This window comes from Stomoxys calcitrans, chromosome 3 (genome assembly GCF_963082655.1).
Source record: "Stomoxys calcitrans chromosome 3, idStoCalc2.1, whole genome shotgun sequence".
In the NCBI taxonomy this organism is placed as follows: Eukaryota; Metazoa; Arthropoda; class Insecta; order Diptera; family Muscidae; genus Stomoxys; species Stomoxys calcitrans.
The window spans coordinates 46,799,405-46,823,052 of NC_081554.1; the positions used below are offsets into that span (position 1 = coordinate 46,799,405).

A 23,648-nucleotide genomic window follows, 5' to 3' on the forward strand; every position below is an offset into this window, starting at 1 on the left:
AAAAACTAATTGGATCATTTTGTAGCCTAATCAAGGAAAAATAAATAAAGAAGTTGCCCTTGCATAGCCCATAACGTCCCGCTCTCTCTCTATGTACACATCACATCAAGAAAATGTCGTAGCTTATTTTCAAATTATTCCAAGAAAAGTGATTCTTACACGAATCCAATTTCTGGTGCATTGTACGCTTTATCAACGAGCCACAATGCACAAGTGTGTATGCCCACAATTCATGTGACAAATGGCCTTTTTGTCTGAACCCGAATGATTGTCACATCATTGTGCGCCGAGTCTTCAAAGTGTAATGATCGCTCTTCGCGGGAAGGTTCTTTTGTAAATTGATATAATTTTTAAGTGACACTTTTCTAACGAATCATCAACGTCGACTCAAGTCCATATCCAATATGCAGGGATCAAAGTGGATTTTGAAAATTTTGGCCATAACTTTTGTGCTAATCACGATATGTGAAGCACGTGGTGGCGGTGGTAGGCGTGGTGGTTCCATGGGTGGCTTATTCGGCAGTTGGCGTAAATATAAAAAACCTTCTTCGAGCAGTTCGAGCACAAGGCGTATAGTGAGCAGTTCCCCTGTGCACACACCCATTACAAAGGCTTTGAACGAGAAGAAAACTACAGGAAGTGATAAATTTGTTAAAAATGGAAAAACTTACAATAAATACTCTGCACCACCAGTACCACCGGGTGGATCGTATTATACAAATACCGCAGCAATGCCAGGAAATGCCATTTATGTCGCCCAGGCACCGCCCAGAGGTGCAGGTGAGTATTACAATTAAGGTTATCGGGGGCCCATCTCAGAGTACTTGAAATGAATTCAAGATCTTGCCATTACAAATACAACAACAAATTTGCCCATAAACATTCCACTAAGGAACTGGGGCAAACTTCTCACATATCATTGAGTGCTGTCCAATTCAAAGTTTAAGCTCAATGATAAGGGACCTCCTTTTAATAGCCGAGTGTGAACGGCGTGCCGCAGTGCGACACCTCTTTGGGGAGAAGTTTTAACATGACATAGTACCTCACAGATGTCGCCAGCATAGGTAGGGGATAACCACCGCTGAAATTTTTTTGATGTTCTCGCCGTTCAGCGTCATCGGCAGACATGCTAACCTCTGCGCCACGGTGGCCTCCAGGCCTTGCAATTACTCCCAGATTTTCCTACTATTATGACGAATTGCGTTTCGTTGGTCTTATGAATATTCAGAATTTAAGAGTTACTTCTATCCGTTCTCAAAGGGTATTTTGTATTAGTTGTATCCACCACCATAGGATGGGGGTATACTAATCTAGTTATTCCGTTTAAGACCCCATAAAGTATATATATATTCTTGATCGTCTCGTCATTCTGAGTCGATCTAGCCTTGTCCGTCTGTCGAAATCACGAAAGCGGTCGAACGCTAGCCACTTGAAATTTTGCACAGATACTTAATATTGAAATGGAGGCCACCGTTGCGCAGAGGTTAGCATGGCCACCTATGACGCTGAACGCCTGGGTTCGAATCCTGGCGAAACCATCAGAAAAAATGTTCAGCGGTGGTTTTCCCCTCCTAATGCTGGCAACATTTGTGAGGTACTATGGCATGTAAAACTTCTCACCAAAGAGGTGTCGCACTGCGGCACCCCGTTCGTTCACTTAATATTGAAGTAGGTCATTGGGAATTGAAAATGGGCCATATCGGTTCAGATTCAGATATAGCTCCCATATAAACCGATCTCCCGATTTGACTTCTTGAGCCCTTACAAACCCCAATTTTTGTCCGATTTGACTGAAATTTTGCACGTAATGTTCTGTTCACACTTCAAATCGATCTATAACCTGATATAGCTCTTATACAAACCGATCTCCCGATTTGACTTCTTGAGCCCTTAAAAGTCGCACTTTTTGTCCGGTTTGAAAGAAATTTTGCAAGTGGTGTTCCGTTATGACTTCCAACAACTGTGCCGAGTATGGTCCACATCGGTCTATAACCTGTTATAGCTCCAATATAAACCGATCTCCCAATTTGACTTCTTGAGTCCTTACAAACCGCAATTTCTGTCCGATTTGGCTGAAATTTTGCGTGATGTGTTCTGTTACGACTACCAACAAGCTGGTATAGCTGTCATATAAACCGATCTGGTGATTTCACTTCTTGAGTCCTTACAAACCGCTTGGCTGAAATTTTAATGCGGTATTCTGTTACGACTTCCATCAACTGAGCCAAGTACGGTAAAAATCAGTCTATAACCTGATATAGCTCCCATATAAATCGATCTCTCGATTAACTGTCTAAAAACCTCTGCCGAAGTTCATCATAATCGGTTCAGAATTAGATATGGCGTCCATATCGAGGTATTGCCCAATTTCCACCAAGAGGGGAGGGGTAGTGTATTATATAGTCGGCACCGCCCGACTAATGCTTTTTTCTATTGTTTTTGAATAATATTCCCCTTCATTACAGAATTTGGAGATTTCCTCACTGGTTATCTAACAGGCAGACTGATGACAATGGGATTTGCTCCCTATCACAGCCATCATGTAACTCATATTTATCGGGATAACCCTGAGCAATCGGGACAAGTTCCAAACAACAACAATTCCGGAAAAGTTATTGTTATCAACAATAATCAAGAAACTATGACAACAACTATAAAGCCAGCAGATTTCAGCTCTACTACAACAGAAATGCAACGATCAGAACCTTACACATTGGCATACATGTCTTCCACGCCAACGCCCATGTCTTCTACAACTGAAACTCCTCCCTATGGCATTATTTGCATGCCCCTCAAAGTCAAGGAAACCAATGCGAGTGGGAATGCCGTGGAGGTAGAACGCATTGTTTGTTATCCAGCTCCTCCACCGAATACACCTGTGCAAAATGAGATGAAATCCAAACCGGTGGAAATTGCAGGGGATATTGTAGATCATTAGAAAGATATTCCAGTTATTTTTTAGAAACATAATATTTATTGTAGGTTTAAAAGTGAACTTATATACTTACATCAAAGTGAAAGAATGCTGCTTTCTTTTAATATAAAAAAAATAAAAATTCGACCATAAACAACAAAGTAATTGAAAGGTAGTTAAGAGTAGAGTACGAACTTGGCATAAAAATGTCACATTTTCCCCCACTCCCAAAAACACCATCCAACAGGACACTTTTACCGCTCTGGGCAATGTGGGTATCAAATGAAAGGTATTTAAAAGTAGAATACAATTCTGACACAAAAATTAATTTTTTGGTGTCTCCAAAACCCGCCAGCAGAACAATTTACCGATTGGGACAATATGGATATAAAATGAAAGCTGTTTAAAGGTAAAGTTCAATGCTGATATACAAATGTATTCCTTCGTGTCTGACGCCTACCCACTCCCCAAAACCCCTCAACAGAACATATTTATCGATTGGGACAATATGGGTATCAAACGAAAGATATATGGAAGTTGAGTACACATCTGTTATAAGAATTTAGTCTAAGGTGTCTACGGGGACTTCCCAACCTCAAAAAACCCCAAAACGGGCATAAATATCCAACGTCACAAAATGGGTATCGAATGAAAGGTCTTTGGAATTTGACTACGAATCTGGTATACACATTTAGCACAGAGACTGGGACCGGCCCACTCACTAAATATCCTTCAATAGAACGTGTAGTGTGATCGGGATAATATGTAAATTAAAAGAAAGAAAGGTCTATGAAAATATATTTTGAATCTAATGTTGGTATAAGCATTCAAGTACCTGGGTCACGTCCTATCGTTCCGCAGGACAGTAGATCACGACAACAAAAGACCCAAATAAATTGTCGAAGGGAGCGAACTTCTCCTCCCATGCAACGCCAAACTGTCATGTAGGATGACCAAGAATATATTATACTCAAACGAAAAGACGTGTCAGAGGGCAACCCCCCTCTCCCTATCTTACTCAAAAAAAAAAAAAAAAACAGGAATTAAAAATAATATATGAAGGCCGATCAGGATAGAATAGAACAGAAATAAAAGGTCTTTGGTAGTAGAGTACAGTGTTTACCCTCAAATTGGGATAGACACAGGAGGACCTGTGGATCTTTAAGAATGTGGAAAAAAATCTTAGTGGGACCTTGGAGTTTCTGAGCAAAAAAATCTACTAGACCATGCATCTACGGTGAAAATCGAGGCTCCAGATTTTGACTTGCTATTTTTTCTCAGACTTTTGTCACGTTTTTTATACCCTCCACCATAGGATGGGGGGTACACTAATTTCGTCATTCCGTTTGTTACACCTCGAAATATGTGTCTAAGACCCCACAAAGTATATATGTATATTCTTGATCGTCATGTCATTTTAAGTCGATCTTGCCATGTCCGTCCGTCCGTCTGTCGAAATCACGCTAACTTTCGTAGGAGTATATCTAGGCTCTTGAAATTTTGCATAAATACTTCTTATAAGTGTAGGTCGATTGGGATTGTAAATGGGCCATATCGGTTCAAGTTTTGATATAGCTGCCATAGAAACCGATCAGGGGTCTTGACTTCTTGAGCTTCTAGAAGGCGCAATTCTTATCCAATTTGGCTGAAATTTTGCATGTTTGGGTATCACTTCCAACAACTGTGCCAAGTATGGTCTAAATCGGTTGAAAACCTGATATAGCTGCCATATAAATCGACCTTGACTTCTTGAGCCTCTAGGGGGCACAATTCCTATCCGATTTGCCTGAAACTTTGCATGAAGTGTTCTGGTATGACTTTCAACATTTGCGCTAAGAATGGTTGAAATCGATCCATAACTAGATATAGCTGCCATATAAACCGATCTTGGGTCTTGACTTCTTGAGCTTCAAGAGGGCGCAATTCTTATTTTACTTTTTTACTCAGTACAATCCCTAGAATCAAAAACGCGAAGCGCCCTTTGAGATGCTCAAATCGCCCCACCTTACTGTACATTAGGGAGAGGCGATAAGTATGGAAGAGAAAAAATCATAAAGGGTCCTTCGCGTTACTGATTCTTGGGACTGTCCTGAACAAAAAATTCCGCAAGACCATACGTCTACGGTGAAAATTGAGCCTCCAAAATTTTACTTGCAGGCTTTCTCAGACTTTTGTCACGATTTTTTTTTTTTTTTTTTGATATTTTGGCCTGTAAACCAGCTCATTGAAATCTTTGATCCAATAATAATACAAAAATTGTAGCCAAGACATTAGTTAAGAACTCAAGCATTGGAACCCACCTTCAGCCAGTTTTGACCTTGTGCAAAAGCAAATTGTTCGTGAAAATATTGTTAAATTACCATTTTCAGTACTTCATAGTAATTTATCAATATTTTCAGGAAAAATGTTAACTTCCACAATGCCAAAACTGCCTGGGGGAGAATTCCAATGCTTTTGCGATGTACTAGAGAGTTCTTAGCTATTGTCAGGGCTACAATTTGTGTGTGAGTATTGGATCGGAAATCTCAATGGTTTGGCTGTTATAGGCCAATATATCCAAAAATTGTGACAAAAGTCTGAGAAAAAACTGCAAGTCAAAACAAGTCTAGTGCATTATTTTGCTCAGTAAAATACCAAGAATCAGAAACGCGAAGGGCCCATTGAGATTTTCAGATCGCCCCACTCTACTGTACATATATACTTTATGGGCTCACAGACCAATATTTCGAGGTGTTAAAAACAGTATGACTAAGTATGTCCCCCATCCTATGTTGGTGGCTATAAAATGACTATAAAACCGAGCTTAAGTTTAAGTCTTACAAGTTCCACAAGGCAAACAATCTTACACCAAAGCAAAAATATTTTCTTACCTTTTGACAAATTAAATAATACAAAATATTATAGTAATTCTAAATTTAAAAAACAAAATCATTATTAGTTAACATAAAATCTTCGTCATGCTACAGAGATCCAAATTCACCTTAACAACTCACTTATACACCTATTGCGGATTTGTTATTCTCACAACAGTAGGTTCTATGGCTCTGCGCATGCGGCAAATAGCTCCATTCCCAAATGGCCTACGTTTATTTGTGCTCAAATAGAAAACTCCTCTCTTGGGTTGAGCAGGTTCTCCACCCATAAACACTTGGGCCGGACACCGTTTACTCCGACTACTGCATTCACATTTCTGCTTAATGACATTTTCATAGGTTTTGCATTGAATAGCTCCAAAGGCCTGGGGATTGCGTACTGACTCTGCGAAATAATACAAAGCACTAAAGTGATCGCAGCTGAAATCCGGTTCCATATCGGTCACATTGGGACAATGTGGCTGACCCAAACCCCAGTTGGGGAAAAACGAGGCATGAGCCAAATTACTACCACGAAAACCCATTAGAGCGGTATCTGTTTGTATGGACTCAACGTAGAGAGCAGAATCTGCGGTTAAACGCCATTCCTCATTCAACACCTGATGTATGGGTCCAGCGGTATCCAAAGCATATATAACACCATAGCGAGAGTGTTTCAATAATTTGCCCGCTACACCGGCTATGTGGCAACCAAAACTGTGACCAATCAAATACATTTCTTCATATGGATATTTGGTTGTTTTATGCAAAAATGCGGTAAAATCATTTAATTGCTGGGCTATTTCAAAGACCTCTGTTATGACTCGTATATAGTTGACATCCAGTGAGTAATCACTCCAATCGACTAGTATGACATTAAAGTTCCCTGCATCCATATATGCATCTTTAATAGCAGCACTGGAACATGTTGTTGTTTTGCCATTCCAACCATGCAGGGAAATTCTGAAAACAGTAATAAATTATAGCAAAAACTGTATTTACATTTCTGTTGATGCGAAATGACAAAGTTATTAATATTAGGGTGCCAAAAAATTTTGGACGAGCATGACAATATAGGACTCAAATGAAAGGTATTCGGGAGTAAATTACGAATATGGTCAGGAAGAAGAAATATGCTTTATAATTTGTTGATATCGGAAGGGGCGGACCCTCCCTGTTATCCCAAATATACCACCCAAAATCACAAGGGGACCGATAAAAACAACATGGGTATCAAATGAAAGGTATTGAAGAGTAAAATACAAATACGGTATAAAAAATTGGGTTCAAGTACCCAGGAAGTCGCCCTAACCCCAAAATATGTAAAAGCAGATAAATTGGTCGTCCATATCAATATGGGGCTTAAATGAAAGGTATTCGGGAGTAGATTACGAATCTGGAATACAAAATCAGATCGAAGTGTAGAAAGTCACTCCACCCCCAAAAACTCCCCAAATGGGCATATGACCCATCATGACTATATGAGACTCGGTTTGTTTGTTTGTTCCGAAGAATCAAAAAAAGAACATACATATAGGTTATATAATTTTTTGATATCGGATGGTGGCTAACCCTCCCCCTTACACCAAAAACGCAATCCGAAATTAAAAGAGGATTGATGGGCACAATATGGGTATCAAATGAAAGGTATTGGAGACTAGAAAATTAGTAGCGTATTAAATTTTGGTTCCAAGTACCCAGCAGGTCACCCCAACCCCATAACTCCTCTAAACAGATATTGGGTTGCCCAAAAAGTAATTGCGAATTTTTCATATAGTCGGCGTTGACAAATTTTTTCACAGCTTGTGACTCTGTAATTGCATTCTTTCTTCTGGCAGTTATCAGCTGTTACTTTTAACTTGCTTTAGAAAAAAAGTGTAAAAAAAGTATATTTGATTAAAGTTCATTCTAAGTTTTATTAAAAATGCATTTACTATCTTTTAAAAAATCCGCAATTACTTTTTGGGCAACCCAATATATTCGATGTTCCTATCAATATGGGACTCAAATAAAAAGTATCCGGCAGTAGATTACAAATATGGCATAAAAAATTAAGTCCAAATAATGGGAGGTCGCCCCACCCCCGAATGAGCATATCAGCCGACCATGTCTACATGGGATTCAGATGATATTTGGGAGTAGATTAAACATGTGACATTAAAATTTGTACGTCGTAGGTTCATAGGTCATTATGACAATATGGGACTCAAATGAAAGGTATTTGAGAGTAGAAAACGAATTTGAAATCCAATTTTGGGGGTACGCCCTAAACCACCACTTACACTGAACTTTATTTCCGACTATAACAATATGCAGCTCAAATCAATGGTATTTGCGTGCAAAGTGCCGGAGGCCGCCCCAGCCCCAAAAAAACCCTCCAAACGGTTCATACTTACCGACCATGACAATGTGGGGCTCAAAGTAAAGGGATTTGGGAGTGGACACGAATTTGATATCCATATTTGAGTCGATATGACTCCCCTAAAAAGCACTTCCCATTACCATTATTTCAAAAATATTTACCAGATCTCGGAGATAGGCCATTCGATTTGTTTGAATTTTTTTGTACTCTAACATTCACCAAAAGAAAAATATGGTTTCTGTTGTTCGGGACGGGTGCCGCCCAAAACCCGCCAAATGAATATATAGAGCAATCACGACAATATAGAGTCATGTGTTTGGGGAGCCGTCCCACCCAAAATACCTTCCTATTTTATAAAAGCGATTTGGGGTGGAAATTTATTGATTTTCGGGAAAGTCATAATAATTATCGGGACAAAGAGCCTGGGGTCCACCCCACCATCAAACACAACTTATGTACCGATCATGCCATTATGGGACTCATATGAAATGTTTTTGAAAGTAGAGCTCGAATCTTCCATTTACTTTGATGACCACCACCAATACGGTGATATGGGAATCAAAAAAAAGGCATTTGGGAGTAGAGTAAAAATTTGCCCAGGAACCGATCAGGGGCAAACTTTTCACACACAAATGAGTGCTTTCCGTTTCAAGTTGAGTTTATCAATGATAAGGGACCTTTTTTATAGCCAAGTCCGAACGGGTTGCCGCAGTGCGACACTTCTTTTGGGAGATTTTTTTACATGACCATGCATGGCATGGTACCACTCAAATATCGCCAGCATTAAGAGAGGATAACCACCGCTTTAAATTTTGTCCGAAGTTCCGCCAGCACTCTCAAATAAAGACATTAGAGAGTTAAATAAGGCTCAGCGAAGCGGGCCCTCTCCAGCTACTCTACGATAAATTCGAAGAAGCTTTGCCAAAAAAAACCAAGGGTCTATATCCAAAATTGAGCTTTTGGTTTTTAATGACAAACTTTTGTGTTTGGACCAATAATAAGGAAACTTCCGACTTTGCCCTAAAACCTTGATTTCGATTTGATTTGGGAAAAATTTCTTAAGGTTGTGACAACCGCCAATACTCACCCACCCTGATATATTATAGCTTAAAATTAATCATATTAGCAATTTTACCCACATTTTACGTTGAGTCCAAAGCATTCAGAATGATTTCAACTCCTTATACCTAACCAATAACTCTTCATGCTTGTGCATGTTTATATCAAAAACTAGTTCTCAACTCATTTTGCTCCACATTTTGTTGTTAAAGACTTCCGTGTTCTCTACATGCTTCGCAAAAAATATATAGGTATATATACGCTTGAAACTTTAAAATTTCTGCTAAGTCCACTATATATGAGCTTTCAATGTATAGTATTTTTAAGATATTTTATAAAAACTGCAAAATTCCTGTAATCATTTACTTTTATGAAAACTATACGCTAATTGATTCGAATATTTTCTTATAATTATTATTATTAAGCACGTACAAACAGTTCCTTTACAGTTCTATATAATTGCATTAAAAACACCAGTTTCAGGTTATGGACAGACAACTTCATGTTGTAAAGCTATCATGAAACTTGTAAATGCGTTTCATCACCTCGAGATCATACAAAAATACTACAGTTTAAACAAACCATCTCCTCAACACTAAATTATATATGAAGGATCTTACAAAGGAAACCGCAAATCTGACAAGCCGTTAACGCCACAATCTTAGCACATGCTTCCTTCTTCTGGGCTATTTTTATAGCACCACAAGTTTGTTTTGTTGAAATGTTTCTTTCGCACAGATAGATACGCACCTTACTGGCCACTTTGCATTAAAGTTGGATTCGTACAGAGACTTTTCATCCCCAGTTCGCAATGTTTGTTTCACATACGAATTCTTTCTCGTATATAAATCAAAGCGTAATTGTTTATTCGTTCTGCTAAAACCGGGCGTGAGCAATTGACGAGCCTCCTTTGTTACTAGGGTCGCTAAAAAATCCACTGTCAATGGCTCGCAATTACCCAACTGGTTTTTCAAGTAGTTGCCATTGTCGCGGGCTATATGGGAGTAAAAGAATAATAAAAAAAAAAATATGATGAATTCAAGTTGAGAATGAAAGTTGGTGGCAATGTACAACCATATTGCAAAGCAATTATCATTAATGAGAATAATGTTTCGTATAGTGTTATAAATTGGAAAATTACCAGTCCTTGTTTTTCGAGAGTTATTAATGAAGCTATGGTTACAGTTTACTCTTACGCCTTTATTTTTTCACAGTTGTGGTGAACAAAATGTATTTAGGTTCTCTTCTTAGTCATTAATGTTTGGAAGAAGTCAACGAATTACTTGTTAAATTAAATACAGTAGCACAGTTAAAATTAAATTACGCTATAATTTTGTTACTTTACTTTTATTGGCTATGACAAAACATTTGTCCCATTAGCAGAACTTAGAATAGCGTTTCAAGAGCTTCAATCTTCTGTGCTCCTTCTAAAATCTCTGATACCAAATTTGGAGATGTCTTTCCCCACTTGATCTTTTCATCGGGATTTTTATCGTCCCGGTTTGCGTGATCGCCTTCAAAAGACTTCTTCGCTGGAACTCGAGCAAGGCACAGAGGGCCGTTCATATTTGAAAGGGGCCTATCAAAACTCACTCACAAAACTCGGATGAAAAATGCTCCTCTTATGAGCTGAATACTCTATATCGGAAGATCGTTCTATATGGCAGCTATATTTAAATATGGTACGGTCTGGACCATATTTGACAGGAATGGGTAGGGGTCTGCCAGAGCTCAATGTGCCAAATTTCATCGGAATCGGAAGAAAAATGCTACTTTAATAGGCTGACATCAAATGTTGGATCCAAGAACTGGGGGTCCGCCCGACACTAAAACATCCCAAAATATGTTTATTGGACGATTATGACAATATGGGACTCGAATGAAAGGTATTCGGGAGTAGATTACGAATATGGTTAGGAAGGAGGTATAGGACCCTCCCCTTACCCCAAAAGTACGACTCAAAAATAGAAGTGGACCGATCGTTACAATATGGGACTCAAATGAAAGGTATTCAGAAGTAGAGTACGAATTGCATATCAAAAAATGGGTCCACGTAACTGGGGGGCCGCCCCGACCCTAAAACACCCTAAAATATGTATATTGGACGATAATGGGAATGTGGGATTCGAATGAAAGGTAGATTATGAATATGGTCAGGAAGGAGGTATAGGTGTTATAATTTGTTGATATTGGAAGGGGGCGGACCCTCCCCCGTAACACCAAAAACACCACCCAAAATCAAAAGTAGACCGATGGGGACAATATGAAAGCTATTGGAGAGTAGAATATGAATATAGTATTAACAAATAAAAGCGTGCTAAGTTCGGCCGGGCCGAATCTTATATACCCTCCACCATGGATCGCATTGGTCGAGTTCTTTTCCCGGCATCTCTTCTTTGGCAAAACAGGATATAAGAAAAGATTTGCTTTGCGTTAGAGCGATATCAAGATATGGTCCGATTTGGACCACAATTAAATTATATGTTGGAGACCTGTGTAAAATGTCAGCCAATTCGAATAAAAATTACGCTCTTTGTGAGCTCAAAAAGTAAAATAGGGAGATTGATTTATATGGGAGCTGTATCGGGCTATGGACCAATTCAGACCATAACAAACACGTATGTTGATGGTCATGAAAGAATCCGTCGTACAAAATTTCAGGCAAATCGGATAATAATTGCGACCTCTAGAGGCTCAAGAAGTCAAGATCCCAGATCGGTTTATATGGCAGCTATATCAGGTTATGAACCGATTTGAACCTTATTCGGCACAGTTGTTGAAAGAAACAATAAAAAACGTCTTGCGAAATTACAGCCAAATCGGATAGAAATTGAGCCCTCTAGAAGCTCAAGAAGTCAAGACCCAAGATCGGTTTATATGACAGCTATATCAGGTTATGAACCGATTTGAACCATATTTGGCACAGTTGTTGGATATCATAACAAAATACTACGTGCAAAAATGCATTCAAATTGGATAAGAATTGCGCCTTCTAGAGGATCAAGAAGTCAAGACCCAAGATCGGTTTATATGGCAGCTATATCAGGTTATGAACCGATTCGAACCTACTTGGCACAGTTGTTGGATATCATAACAAAACACGTCGTGCAAAATTTCATCCCAATCGGATAAGAAATGCGCACTCTAGAGGCTCAAGAAGTCAAGACCCAAGATCGGTTTATATGGCAGCTATATCAAAACATGGACCGATATGGCCCATTTACAATACCAACCGACCTACACTAATAAGAAGTATTTGTGCAAAATTTCAAGCGACTAGCTTTACTCCTTCGGAAGTTAGCGTGCTTTCGACAGACAGACGGACGGACGGACGGACGGACATGGCTAGATCGACATAAAATTTTACTACGATCAAGAATATATATACTTTATGGGGTCTCAGACGAATATTTCGAGTAGTTACAATCAGAATGACGAAATTAGTATACCCCCCATCTTATGGTGGAGGGTATAAAAACTGGGTTCAAGTATCCAAGGCGTCGCCCAACTCAAAAAACTGTCCCAAACAGACTTATTGGACGTACATATCAATATTGGACTCAAATGAAGGGTATTCGGGAGTAGATTTCGAATATGATATAAAAAATGAGGTCAAAGTGATTGATGATCGCCCCACCCCCTATAAACCCTTACAAATGGGAATATTACTCGAACATAGCTTGATGAGACTCAAAAAAAGGCATTTGGGAGCAGATTACGAATATAACAATAATCTTTGTGTCCAAGAATCTAGGTGGTGCTTAAGCTCCTTAACTCGTGCCAGATGGGGTGTGGCGCACAACCCTCATATAGACGCTCTCCACCAAACGGCTGTATAGACCAATCATGACAATATGGGTTTAAATTAAAGGTATCTGATATCTTTATTCTGCTCATATGTCTAGCGGACCACCTCACCCCAATACAGTCGATCAATCATAGTGACCTAATGGGACACTGTATGATTTAATTAATGTGTGGAGACACAAGTAAATGTAGGCAAAATGAACAGAAAGAGGGCAAAGTGGTCAAAATTGATCATACAGCATATATGTTTGTTAGGATAACCTCTCGGTCCTTTGAATAAAGAAAAATAAAATATAGGAATTTCGTTGTGGTTGTTAACGTTATTATTTTTTAACTTTCCCACCCTCCCCCTTGCAATAATTTTCAAAAACACCAGATCTCGGAAATGGGATAGGGCGATTTAAGCGAAATTTTGTTTGCACACTAACAGTAACCTCAAAACCAAAATTTAGTATCAAAATCTAGGGTGGGGTGCCTAGGTGGGCTGCCCAATCCAAAACCAGCCAAACGGATTTATAGACCAATCACTACTATATTGGTATCAAATTATAAGTATTTGAGAGTAGAAAACGAATCTGATATCCAATTGTGGGACTAAGTGTTTCGTGGGTATCCCACCCCAAAAAAAAACCTCAGATCGAACATATTTACCGAACATGGCAGTATGGATCTAAAATAACAGATCTTTGGGAGTACAGCACGAAATTTACTTGCACGTTTGGGACCAAGAGTCTGGGATTTTCCCATATCTCAAACAGGACTTTTACTTAATTGGGGTTTTAATAAGAGGTATTTGAGAGTAGAAAAATTCACAGGAGAATTGGAATACATTTTCAACTCAAATTAGGCAGAAATTTCCAAATTTAAAGTACATTTCTACAACATAGCATTATCGGGCGCAGCAAAACGGGTCGGGCTCAGCTTGTCTAAAATAAAATCTTAATCCGCTTTTTTTCGGTTCTTTCGATATTCTTGTGATAAAGGTACAGATCGCATTTGTTGTTTGATTATCGTAAAATTTTGCACAAGTCACTTTTTTGGTCCAAGGACGAACGCTATGGATTTTGAACAAAATCGGTTTAGATTTAGATATAGCTCCCATATATATCTTACATCCGATATTGGTTTTAAGGCTCTTGTAGGCAAAATTTTTGTCCGATCTTTACAAAATGTTGTACAAGATGTGCTTCTTAATGCTCCAATATGTGTGCATAATTTTATCAAAATCGGATCAGTACTAGATATGGCTCCCATATATGTCTTTCATCCGATATAACATGTGATATAGCTCCCATATAAACCGATTTCCTTATTTGAATTCTCGATCATCTAGAACCCGCAATTGTTATACGATTTACTTGGAATTTTACACGTAGTGTTCAAATGTGCCAAGTTCGGTACAAATCGGTCAATAACCTAATATAGCTACGTATAAATCGATCTCCCCTCGATTTTACTTCTTGAGCCCCTGGAAGCCACAATTGTAATCCGGTTGAGCAGGAATTTTTCAAGTAGTATTTTGTTATTAGTTCCAAAAATTGTGTCAAGTATGGTCGTAATCGGCCTATAACCTGATATAGCTCCCATATTAACAGATCACCCCATTTGATATCTAAAGCCCCTAGAGGCATCAATTGTTAGCCGATTGAGCTGAAGTTTTGCACGTAGTATTTTATTACGACTTCCAACAACTGTACAAAGTACGACCCAAAGCGGTGAATAACCTAATACAGCTCCCATAACAACCGATCTCCCGATTTAATATTGGGTTGCCCAAAAAGTAATTGCGGATTTTTTAAAAGAAAGTAAATGCATTTTTAATAAAACTTAGAATGAACTTTAATCAAATATACTTATTTTACACTTTTTTTCTAAAGCAAGCTAAAAGTAACAGCTGATCACTGACAGAAGAAAGAATGCAATTACAGAGTCACAAGCTGTGAAAAAATTTGTCAACGCCGACTATATGAAAAATCCGCAATTACTTTTTGGGCAACCCAATATCTTGTGTCTCGAAAGCCGCAATCGTTATCCGATTGGGCTGAAACTTTGCACGCATTGTTTCGTTAGGACTTCCAACAGTCGTGACAAGTTTGGTTTTAATCGGTATATAATTTAGAATTTTGCCTGATTTGGGAGAAATTTCGGATGTAGAAATTTTTATCAGCACCTGGTCGAACTTAGCACGTTTTTACTTGTTTTGTTTGATTGTAGCTACTCTTTTAAGTTTATGTTTATGAAAATTCATGTGAATTGATTCCATTACTTATTTTCTGATCTCGATTGATCCCGAAAACCCAGCCAGGATGTATTAAATGAATGTTTACTTGATTTCCACTGTTAAGTCACAGTCACTTTAAACATATGCTCATTGGTATGAGGCATCAAAGTCGAAATTGCCACATTCATTAGAAAAGTTCAAACATTTTAGGTAAACAGTTTATCTCACAGTTGAAGAGTGTGTTTACAAGGTCATATAACAAGGTCGAATGGCTATACATATAACACAGTCATAAAGCTTTACAATAAAACAAAATCATAAATAGTCAAATGCGAAGTGGCAAAAACTTAAAAGCATGTTACAAATGTTAACATATAAATAATGTAAGCAATTTCACTAGGAAAACTGTCAATATTTAAAATTTTAATAATGAAAACATGTCAGAAAAATGAAAAATGTGAAAATTTTGTAAAATTGTAAAAGGCACATTTTGTCACTTTAATTAAACATGCATGTGTCTTAGGTCTTTTGTTTTCAATCATAAAAAAATCCATTTTTATTTCTTTATCTTTTTCATTTTTCCATAAGAAACAATTTTGCATTACACTCTTTTGCGTGTTTAATTTTCAAAACAAATACACTTAAATTCACTTAATAATGTTTCTTTCAAATATACAAACCCAAACTTTCTGTTGCCATAAATCCTAGGAAAATTAAACACAATCTTAACATTATGACTTTTGTAAAATTTTCAGTATATAATTTAAGCCACAAGCGACAGACAACACGAAGTGTACCCACGAATGTCCTGCGAACAACTGTTCTTGCCTTTCACATAGAATACAATTTTATTTAAAAGAACATTTCAGAGAATTCCAATGCATCCAGAAGAGTAGAACAACAGTAAAAAAGGCAATCGTCTAGCTTTAAAAGTACGCATAAAAAAATGCATAGCAAAAATATTTTAACGTATGCGATGACAACTTGCAGGACCACCACGACTATCTACAACATTTTCTGCAACTTAATCTCGGCAATATGCTTGTGCTATTTTGAGAGTGATGTTAAATACGGTCATTAAGTAAATTAACATTCCTCCCATATGATATTCTAAAGTTTTAAAATAGATTTAGTCGTAAAAGTGAGAAATCTTTGTTTTCCCCTTTTATACCCTCCACCATAGGAAGGGGGTATACTAATTTTGTTATTCCATTTGTAATACACTGAAATATTGATTTAAGACCCTACATAGTATTTATGTATTCTTGATGGTCTTGATATTCCAAGTCGATTTAGTCATGTCCGTCCGTCAATCTAAGGAGTAAAGCTAGGAGCTTGAAATTTTGCACATATACTTCCTATAATTGTAGGTCAGATCTCGGATCTTGACTTCTTGAGCCTCTAGAGGGTGCAATCCTTATCCGATTTGACGGTAATTTTGCCCGAGGTGTTTTGTTTTGACTTCCAACAACTGTGCCAAGAATGTTTTAAATAGGTTCATAACCTAATATAGCTGCCAAATAAACCGATCTCGGCTCTAGACTTCTTTAGCCTCTAAAGGGCACAATTCTTAACCGATCAGGCTGAAATTTTGTACAAGGTGGCTCAAATCTCCTTATAACCTGCCAATGTTAACCGATCTCGGAGCCAAGGTGTTTTGTTTTGATTTCCAACAAGTACACTTAGTATGGTTAAAATCGATTTATAACCTAATATATCTGTTAATATAAACCGATCCTTCGATTTCATTCCTTGAACCACTAGAAGGCGCGGACCCTCCCCCTTACCACCTTTTTTCAAAAACACCAGATCTCGGAGATGAGTGCACCGGTTTGAGGGAAATTTTGCATACCACCTAACGGTACCGCAAAAACACAAAATTGGTATAAAATTTTGGGGTCAAATAATCTGGGGAGATGCCCTGTCCCAAAACCCACCCGAACGGATATGTTTATCGATTGGGAAAATATGGGTATCAAATAAAATGTTTTTAAAGAGTAGAGTACGAATTTGGCATAAACATGTCACCCTAAGTGTCGGGAGGAGGGGTCCCCCACCCCCAAAAACGACACTTTATCACTTTGGGCAATATTGGTATCAAATGAAAGGTATTTAAAAGTAGAGTGCAAATATGACAAAAAAATTATGTTTTGGTGTCTGAGGGACCTCCCCACCCCCAAAACCCCCCAGCAGGATATATATACCGATTGGGACAATATGGGTCTCAAATGAAAGGTATTTGGGAGTTAAATACGAATATGGTATACAAAATTGGGTCCTAGCGGCCTAGCGAGGACGGCCCCAGGCCCAAAACCATCCCATAAGTAGCGACCAAAATCAAAAGTGGAGCGACCGGGACTATATGGAACTCCAATGAAAAGTATTTGAGAGTAGAGTATGAATATGATGTTTTAAATTGGGTGCAAGTACCTAGCGCGTCGTCCAAAGCCCAAAAATACCCCATAAATAGCGCCCAAAATCAAAAGTAGACCGATCAGTAAAATATGGGTCTCAAATGAATGGTATTTGAGAGAAGAATATGAATATGATATTTCAAATTGGGTTCAAGTACCTAGCGAGCCCTCCCAAGCCCAAAACCACCCCAAAGGTACCGCCAAAATTCAAAGTGGACCGATCGGACCAATATGGGAACCAAATGAAAGGCTTTCGGGAGTAGAATACGAATATGGCGTCAAAAATTGGATTCAAATACCTAGGACGTCCCCCAAGAGTACCGCCTAAAATAAAAAGTAGACCGATGCGGACAATATAGGACCCCAATGAAAGGTTTTGGAGAATAGGGTATGAAAATGGTATTAAAAATTGGATCCAAGTATCTAGGGAGCCATCCCAAGCCCAAAACCTCCTTTAATCAAAGTGGACCAATGGGGACAATATGGAACTCTAATGAAATATATTCGGGAGTAGAATACGAATATGATGTCAAAAATTCAAGTACCTAGAGCGCCACCCTTAGCCCAAAACCGCATCAAAAGTACCGCCCAAAATCAAAAGTGAACCGACCGGGACTATATGGGACTTCAATGAAAGGTATTCGAGAATAGAGTATGAAAATTATATAACAAAATTGGATCCTAGTATCTAGGCAGCCAACCCAAGCGCAAAACCTTCTGAAATCAAAGTGGACCGATCGGGACAATATGGGACTCTAATAAAAGATATTCGAGAGTAGAATACGAATATGATGTCAAAAATTCAAGTAGCTAGGACGCCACCCCAAGCCCAAAACCGCATCAAAAGTACCGCCCAAAATCAATAATGGACCGACCGGGACCATATGGGACTCCAATGAAAGGTATTCAAGAGTATAGTACGAATATGATTACAGAATATTGAAAATCAGGTGTAATTACCAAGTAAGGCCCAAAACCATATTAGACCATCATGAAAGGTCTATGTCAGTAGAGATCGAATCTAATATTGATATAAGGATTCAAGTATCTCGGTCACGTCCTAAAGTTCAGCAGGGCATGTAGATCACGAGGACAAAGGACTCAAATAAATTCTCTTTTGGGCCTTGGGTTCAGTGGGTCCGACCTTCTCTTCCCAATAAAAACAACCACCAAACTGTCATGTAGGACGACAGAGAATATATTGTACTCAAATGAAAGGATGTGTCAGAGGGCAATCCCCCTCTCTCTATCCTACCCAAAAAAAGGAATTACAAACAATAAATGAAGGCCGATAAGGATGGAATAGAAAATCAATAAAAGGTCTTTGGTAGTAGAGTTCACTTTTTACACTGAAATTGGGACAAACACAGGAGTACCCGCGAATCTTTAAAAATGTGGTATTCCAAGTGGTAGCTTAGGAATATGATTTTGAATGAAGATAGCCAATACAAAAAATATTATAAAGCCCTGAATACATAGATATTCAAAATGCATGACATTATAAGGTTCAAACAAAATTGTGTTCTAGCACGATGATGATATTATTTTAGAGTCTGCCGCCTAAAATCCCTTCAAACCGACCATGTTTGCCTACTATGGCAATAAATAATAGGTGCTTGATAGCAGCAAACGAATTTGATATCCAATTTTGAGGCCGAGTGTTTGGAGGTCGTCTCACCCCATAAACTCCTCCTAAACCAATGGCAATTGGGGTCAAACAAAAGAAATTTGAGAGTAGAGCACGATGCTGATATTTTTTCGGGGCTAAGTGTGTGGGTTGCCGCCCCACCCTACAATACCTCTCAAACTGCACATATTTGTGAATTATGGCAAAAAGGGGCTCAAATCTGATATCTGGTTTATGGTCAAGTGGTTTAGGGACGCCTTACCTCATATATTCCCCATAAACCACACATATATACCGACTATAGCAGTATATAGCTTAAGTATGGTTTTTGGGAGTAGAGTATGAATCTGATATCCACTTTCGGTGCAAAGGGTTTGGCTACTCCAATTGACCACCAAAAACAAAGAGAATGAAGTAGATCTAACATCCAAACTTCCTTGGGCGGATCCTCCCGTTACCCTATTTTTAAAAACGCCAGATCCCGGAGATGGCTGAGTCGATTAAAGCGAAATTTAGTTTGTTTATAATAAATATAAAAAAAACAGAAATTTGGTATACTTATTTAAGGTGGGATGTCAAGGGCGGCCCCATCTCCAAAGCCCGCCAAATGGAAATTTAAACTAATAATGACAATATGGGGCTCAAATGAAAGGTATTTGAGACTAGATCATGAATTTGATACATGGGGGTTCACTCCACCTCTAAAAACACCCTCATACTGGACATATTTACCGACCATAGTAATATAAGGCTGAAATGAAAGAAATTTGGGAGTAGAGCACCAATATGATATCCACATTTGAGCGAAATATCTGAGAGGCCGTACCAGCACCCCTAAACAGGACTTTTTTTCTGACCGTACCAGTATAGGGCTCAGATAAAATAGAAGAAAGAAAGAAGGCGAAGCGGAGCTGGCCCTGTCCGGCTAGTCTCCCATATATATGAAAAGTCCATTCAAAGAACGTTTCAGATACGAACGGGATTTTTTCCTGAACGTACCAGTGTAGGGCTCAGGTAAAAAAATAGTGTGAAAGAAGGCGCAACGGAGCGGCTCTGTCCAACTGGTCTCCAATATATTTAAAAAGTTCACTCAAAGAATGTTTCAAATGCGATCCATTGTGTAGGGTATTTTTTAAGAAGGCGCAACGGAGCGGGCCCTGTCCAGCTGGTCTCCTATATAAAGGGTGATTTTTTTGAGGTTAGGATTTTCATGCATTAGTATTTGACAGATCACGTGGGATTTCAGACATGGTGTCAAAGAGAAAGATGCTCAGTATGCTTTGACATTTCATCATGAATAGACTTACTAACGAGCAACGCTTGCAAATCATTGAATTTTATTACCAAAATCAGTGTTCGGTTCGAAATGTGTTCATTCACCGTAACGTTGCGTCCAACAGCATCTTTGAAAAAATACGGTCCAATGATTCCACCATCTTTCATCTTTCTCTTTGACACCATGTCTGAAATCCCACGTGATCTGTCAAATACTAATGCATGAAAATCCTAACCTCAAAAAAATCACCCTTTATATTAAAAAAGGTCATTCAAAGAATATTTCAGATGCGATCCATTGTGTAGGGTATTTTAGATTCGACCGGCCAATCCTAACGCCCTTTTACTTGAATTTTCTGACTCTGCTTGTGGAATAGTACACATTGGGGGATTATGGTGAAAAACACAAGTTTGTCGTATTTAACTGAAATAATTGAATAACAAATAAAAGCATCTTCCTGTAAAATCAGCACCTTATTTGATGCAATTTAACTGTTTAAATTGTTCATAGTAAAAAAATGTTAATCATTTCGTATAAATAGGCTGTTCCGTTACATACCTGCCTTTGGCTCACCTTCACTTCAGTAAGAATTCGTGACAGGAATTATTTGCAGCCGAATCTAAACATGTTTACATATCACCTCCCAGAAAGTTCATGATCAAGGCACGACAATGAAGCTCATTACACTGACCTGCCTACCTACATTTTTATACCCACCACCATAGGATAGAGGTATGCCAATCTAGTCATTCCGTTTGTAACACCTGTAAATTTTCGTCTAAGACCCCATAAAGTATATACAATGCTGTACATTCTGGATCGTCTTTACATTGACGGATAAGGCTAGTTCGACGAAATGATCTGTCTGTCCGTCCGCCTGTCCGAATCGATAGCAGTCGAACGCATAAAGCTAGCCACTTGAAATTTTGCACACATACTTGTTTTTATTGTGAGTTGTTGGGGATTGCAAATGGGCAATTTCGGCTCAGATTTTGGATATAGCTCCCATTAAAACCGATCTCCAGATTTGAGATCATGAGCTCCTGGAAGCTACAAATGTTATCCGATTTGGCTGAAATTTTGCGCGGTGTGTTTTGTAACGACTTTCAACAACCGTGCCAAATACGATCCAAATGGGTGTTTAACCTGATATAGCTGCCATATAAACCTATCTCCCGATTGGATTAGAAGTTCAATTGTTAACTGATTTGGCACGAAAAGTAAAATATGCCTTTAAACTTAGTTCATTGGTGCAAATTTTTAGCAAAATCCATGGTGGTGGGTACCCAAGACCCGGCCCGGCCGAACTAAGTATGTTTTTTCTTGTTAGTATGTTTTCTGACATCTTGAGTCCCTAGAAGCCGGAAATGTTATCCAATTGGGCTGAAATTTTGCACGTACTGTTCTGTTATGACTGCCTATAATCGTGACAAATCAATCTATAACTTTGTATAGCTGCCACATAAACCGATCTTCCGATTTTAGAGCTTGAGCCGCTGGAAGCCGCAACTGTTAATCGATTTGGGTGAAATTAGTGTTTTGTTATGATTTCCTTGCCATAGCTCCCACATAAACCTATCTCTCGATTGGATTAGAAGCTGCAATTGTTAACTGATTTGGCACGAAATGTAAAATATGCCTTTAAACTTAGTTCATTGGTGCAAATTTTTAGCAAAATCCATGGTGGTGGGTACCCGAGATTCGGCCCAACCGAGTTTACCACATTTTTCCTTGTTATTTGTAATTCGTAGCATTCGCAGTGTTAAACACAACTCATTATAGAGCGGCTAAAACAAAACAATCGATACTTGTTGTACGAGCAGTTAAGGGCAATGGACCCTTGAGATACTCATTGTGTGGAAAAAAGGGCGTAAAACATGTTTAAACTTCTAGCTTAAGTAAACGGATTTAAGTTAATTGGATTAAAGCGGTCATCAACGTCGTTTTTATAGAATGATTTTTTTTATGTTCAATCTCAGAGAAAATATAAATGCATTATTTTTTAAAATGTTCAGCTTAGTTCGCTCTTTGATAAACTTTTAACTTTGCACAAATTAAGGTGCCTGTCTGGACTTACAACCTTCAGACATTGATTACAAACTTTTTGTTTAAATTTGTCTTTAGATGTATTTTTGTAGGATTTAAGAGAGTTGGGCGTTAAGGTAAAAAAATGCAAATTTTGCCCATGAACATTCCAGGAACAGGGGCAAACTTCTCACATATTAATGAGTGCAGTCCGATTCAAGTTTAAGCTCAATGATATGGGGCCTCCTTTTTATAGCCGAGTCCGAACGGCGTGCCACAGTGCGACAACTCTTTGGAGAGAAGTTTAACATGGCATAGTACCTCACAAATGTTGGCAGCATTAGGAGGGGAAAACCACCGCATGAAATTTTTTCTGATGGTATCGCCATGATTCGAACCCAGGCGTTCAGCGTCATAGGCGGACATGCTAACCTCTGCGCTACGGTGGGTTTTGAGGTACATTTTGCAAAAGTAACAAATTTCTAGCCATTAGCCTAGGATTAGTTTCTCTTGCCAAACGATGTGATGTGCAGTAGGAACTCTGCACAGACAGATTTCAACCAGTAAAAAAGGCTCCGAACAAACAAGGCTCCTTAAATGCCATCCAAATCGAACGTTGAATGGAAATTTCTCCAGCATTCGTCGTACTTCGCATACATTAATCGATTGCAACAAAGACCATACAAAAAAGGATGACTCACCATACGCATACACCAAAAAATCGAACGTCGAATGAAATAATCTTCATTATGCTCACCAAACCTCACGCTAATCGTTTATGACTTTTTCGGCAGTACAACTAGCACAGACAGACAGGCGGACTTTGCCATATCGAATCAGCAGGTGATTCTAAGTCGATTTTTAAATTTATTTGAGGGTCTTCCTTCCTTCTTATCTTACAAACAAGTAACGATGCCTGGTGAGAAATATGGACATCGTCTATCTTAAAAAGTCAACTGTATTCATCAAGGGATGGGGCAGCAAATTCAGGACGGAATCCATGTTGGGACTCTTAGGCAAGCAAAACCAAGGTTTGGTCCAAGAGAAATGGGAGGTCTTCCACAAGGAGAAAAAGGAGGAAGGAACTCTCC

The 23,648-nt window shown here is 38.6% G+C and overlaps 2 protein-coding genes across 2 annotated transcripts; one reads left to right on the forward strand and one right to left on the reverse strand.

Moving 5' to 3' along the window:
* The first annotated feature begins 250 nt into the window (after positions 1 to 250).
* LOC106084808 (uncharacterized) lies at positions 251 to 3,075 on the forward strand. Its single transcript, XM_013248728.2, has 2 exons — positions 251 to 780; positions 2,466 to 3,075. Exons 1-2 carry the CDS (start codon positions 405 to 407, stop codon positions 2,936 to 2,938), a joined length of 849 nt encoding a protein of 282 aa, XP_013104182.1. The 5' UTR covers positions 251 to 404; the 3' UTR covers positions 2,939 to 3,075.
* Positions 3,076 to 5,915: 2,840 nt separating this feature from the next.
* Positions 5,916 to 22,622, reverse strand: LOC106084806 (inactive pancreatic lipase-related protein 1-like). Its single transcript, XM_059365445.1, has 3 exons — positions 22,610 to 22,622; positions 9,938 to 10,181; positions 5,916 to 6,729 (listed from the first exon to the last, which is right to left on the reverse strand). Exons 1-3 carry the CDS (start codon positions 22,620 to 22,622, stop codon positions 5,916 to 5,918), a joined length of 1,071 nt encoding a protein of 356 aa, XP_059221428.1.
* Positions 22,623 to 23,648: the final 1,026 nt, after the last annotated feature.

What these genes read in the sequence shown, in the direction of transcription:
- LOC106084808 (XM_013248728.2), top strand. Translation starts at nt 405, where the DNA reads ATGCAGGGATCAAAGTGGATTTTGAAAATTTTGGCCATAACTTTTGTG. An exon ending in GGCACCGCCCAGAGGTGCAG is followed by an intron (nt 781 to 2,465) that starts GTGAGTATTACA and finishes CCTTCATTACAG; the next exon opens with AATTTGGAGATTTCCTCACT.
- LOC106084806 (XM_059365445.1), bottom strand. An exon ending in AATGCAAAGTGGCCAGTAAG is followed by an intron (nt 6,730 to 9,937) that starts GTGCGTATCTAT and finishes TACTGTTTTCAG; the next exon opens with AATTTCCCTGCATGGTTGGA.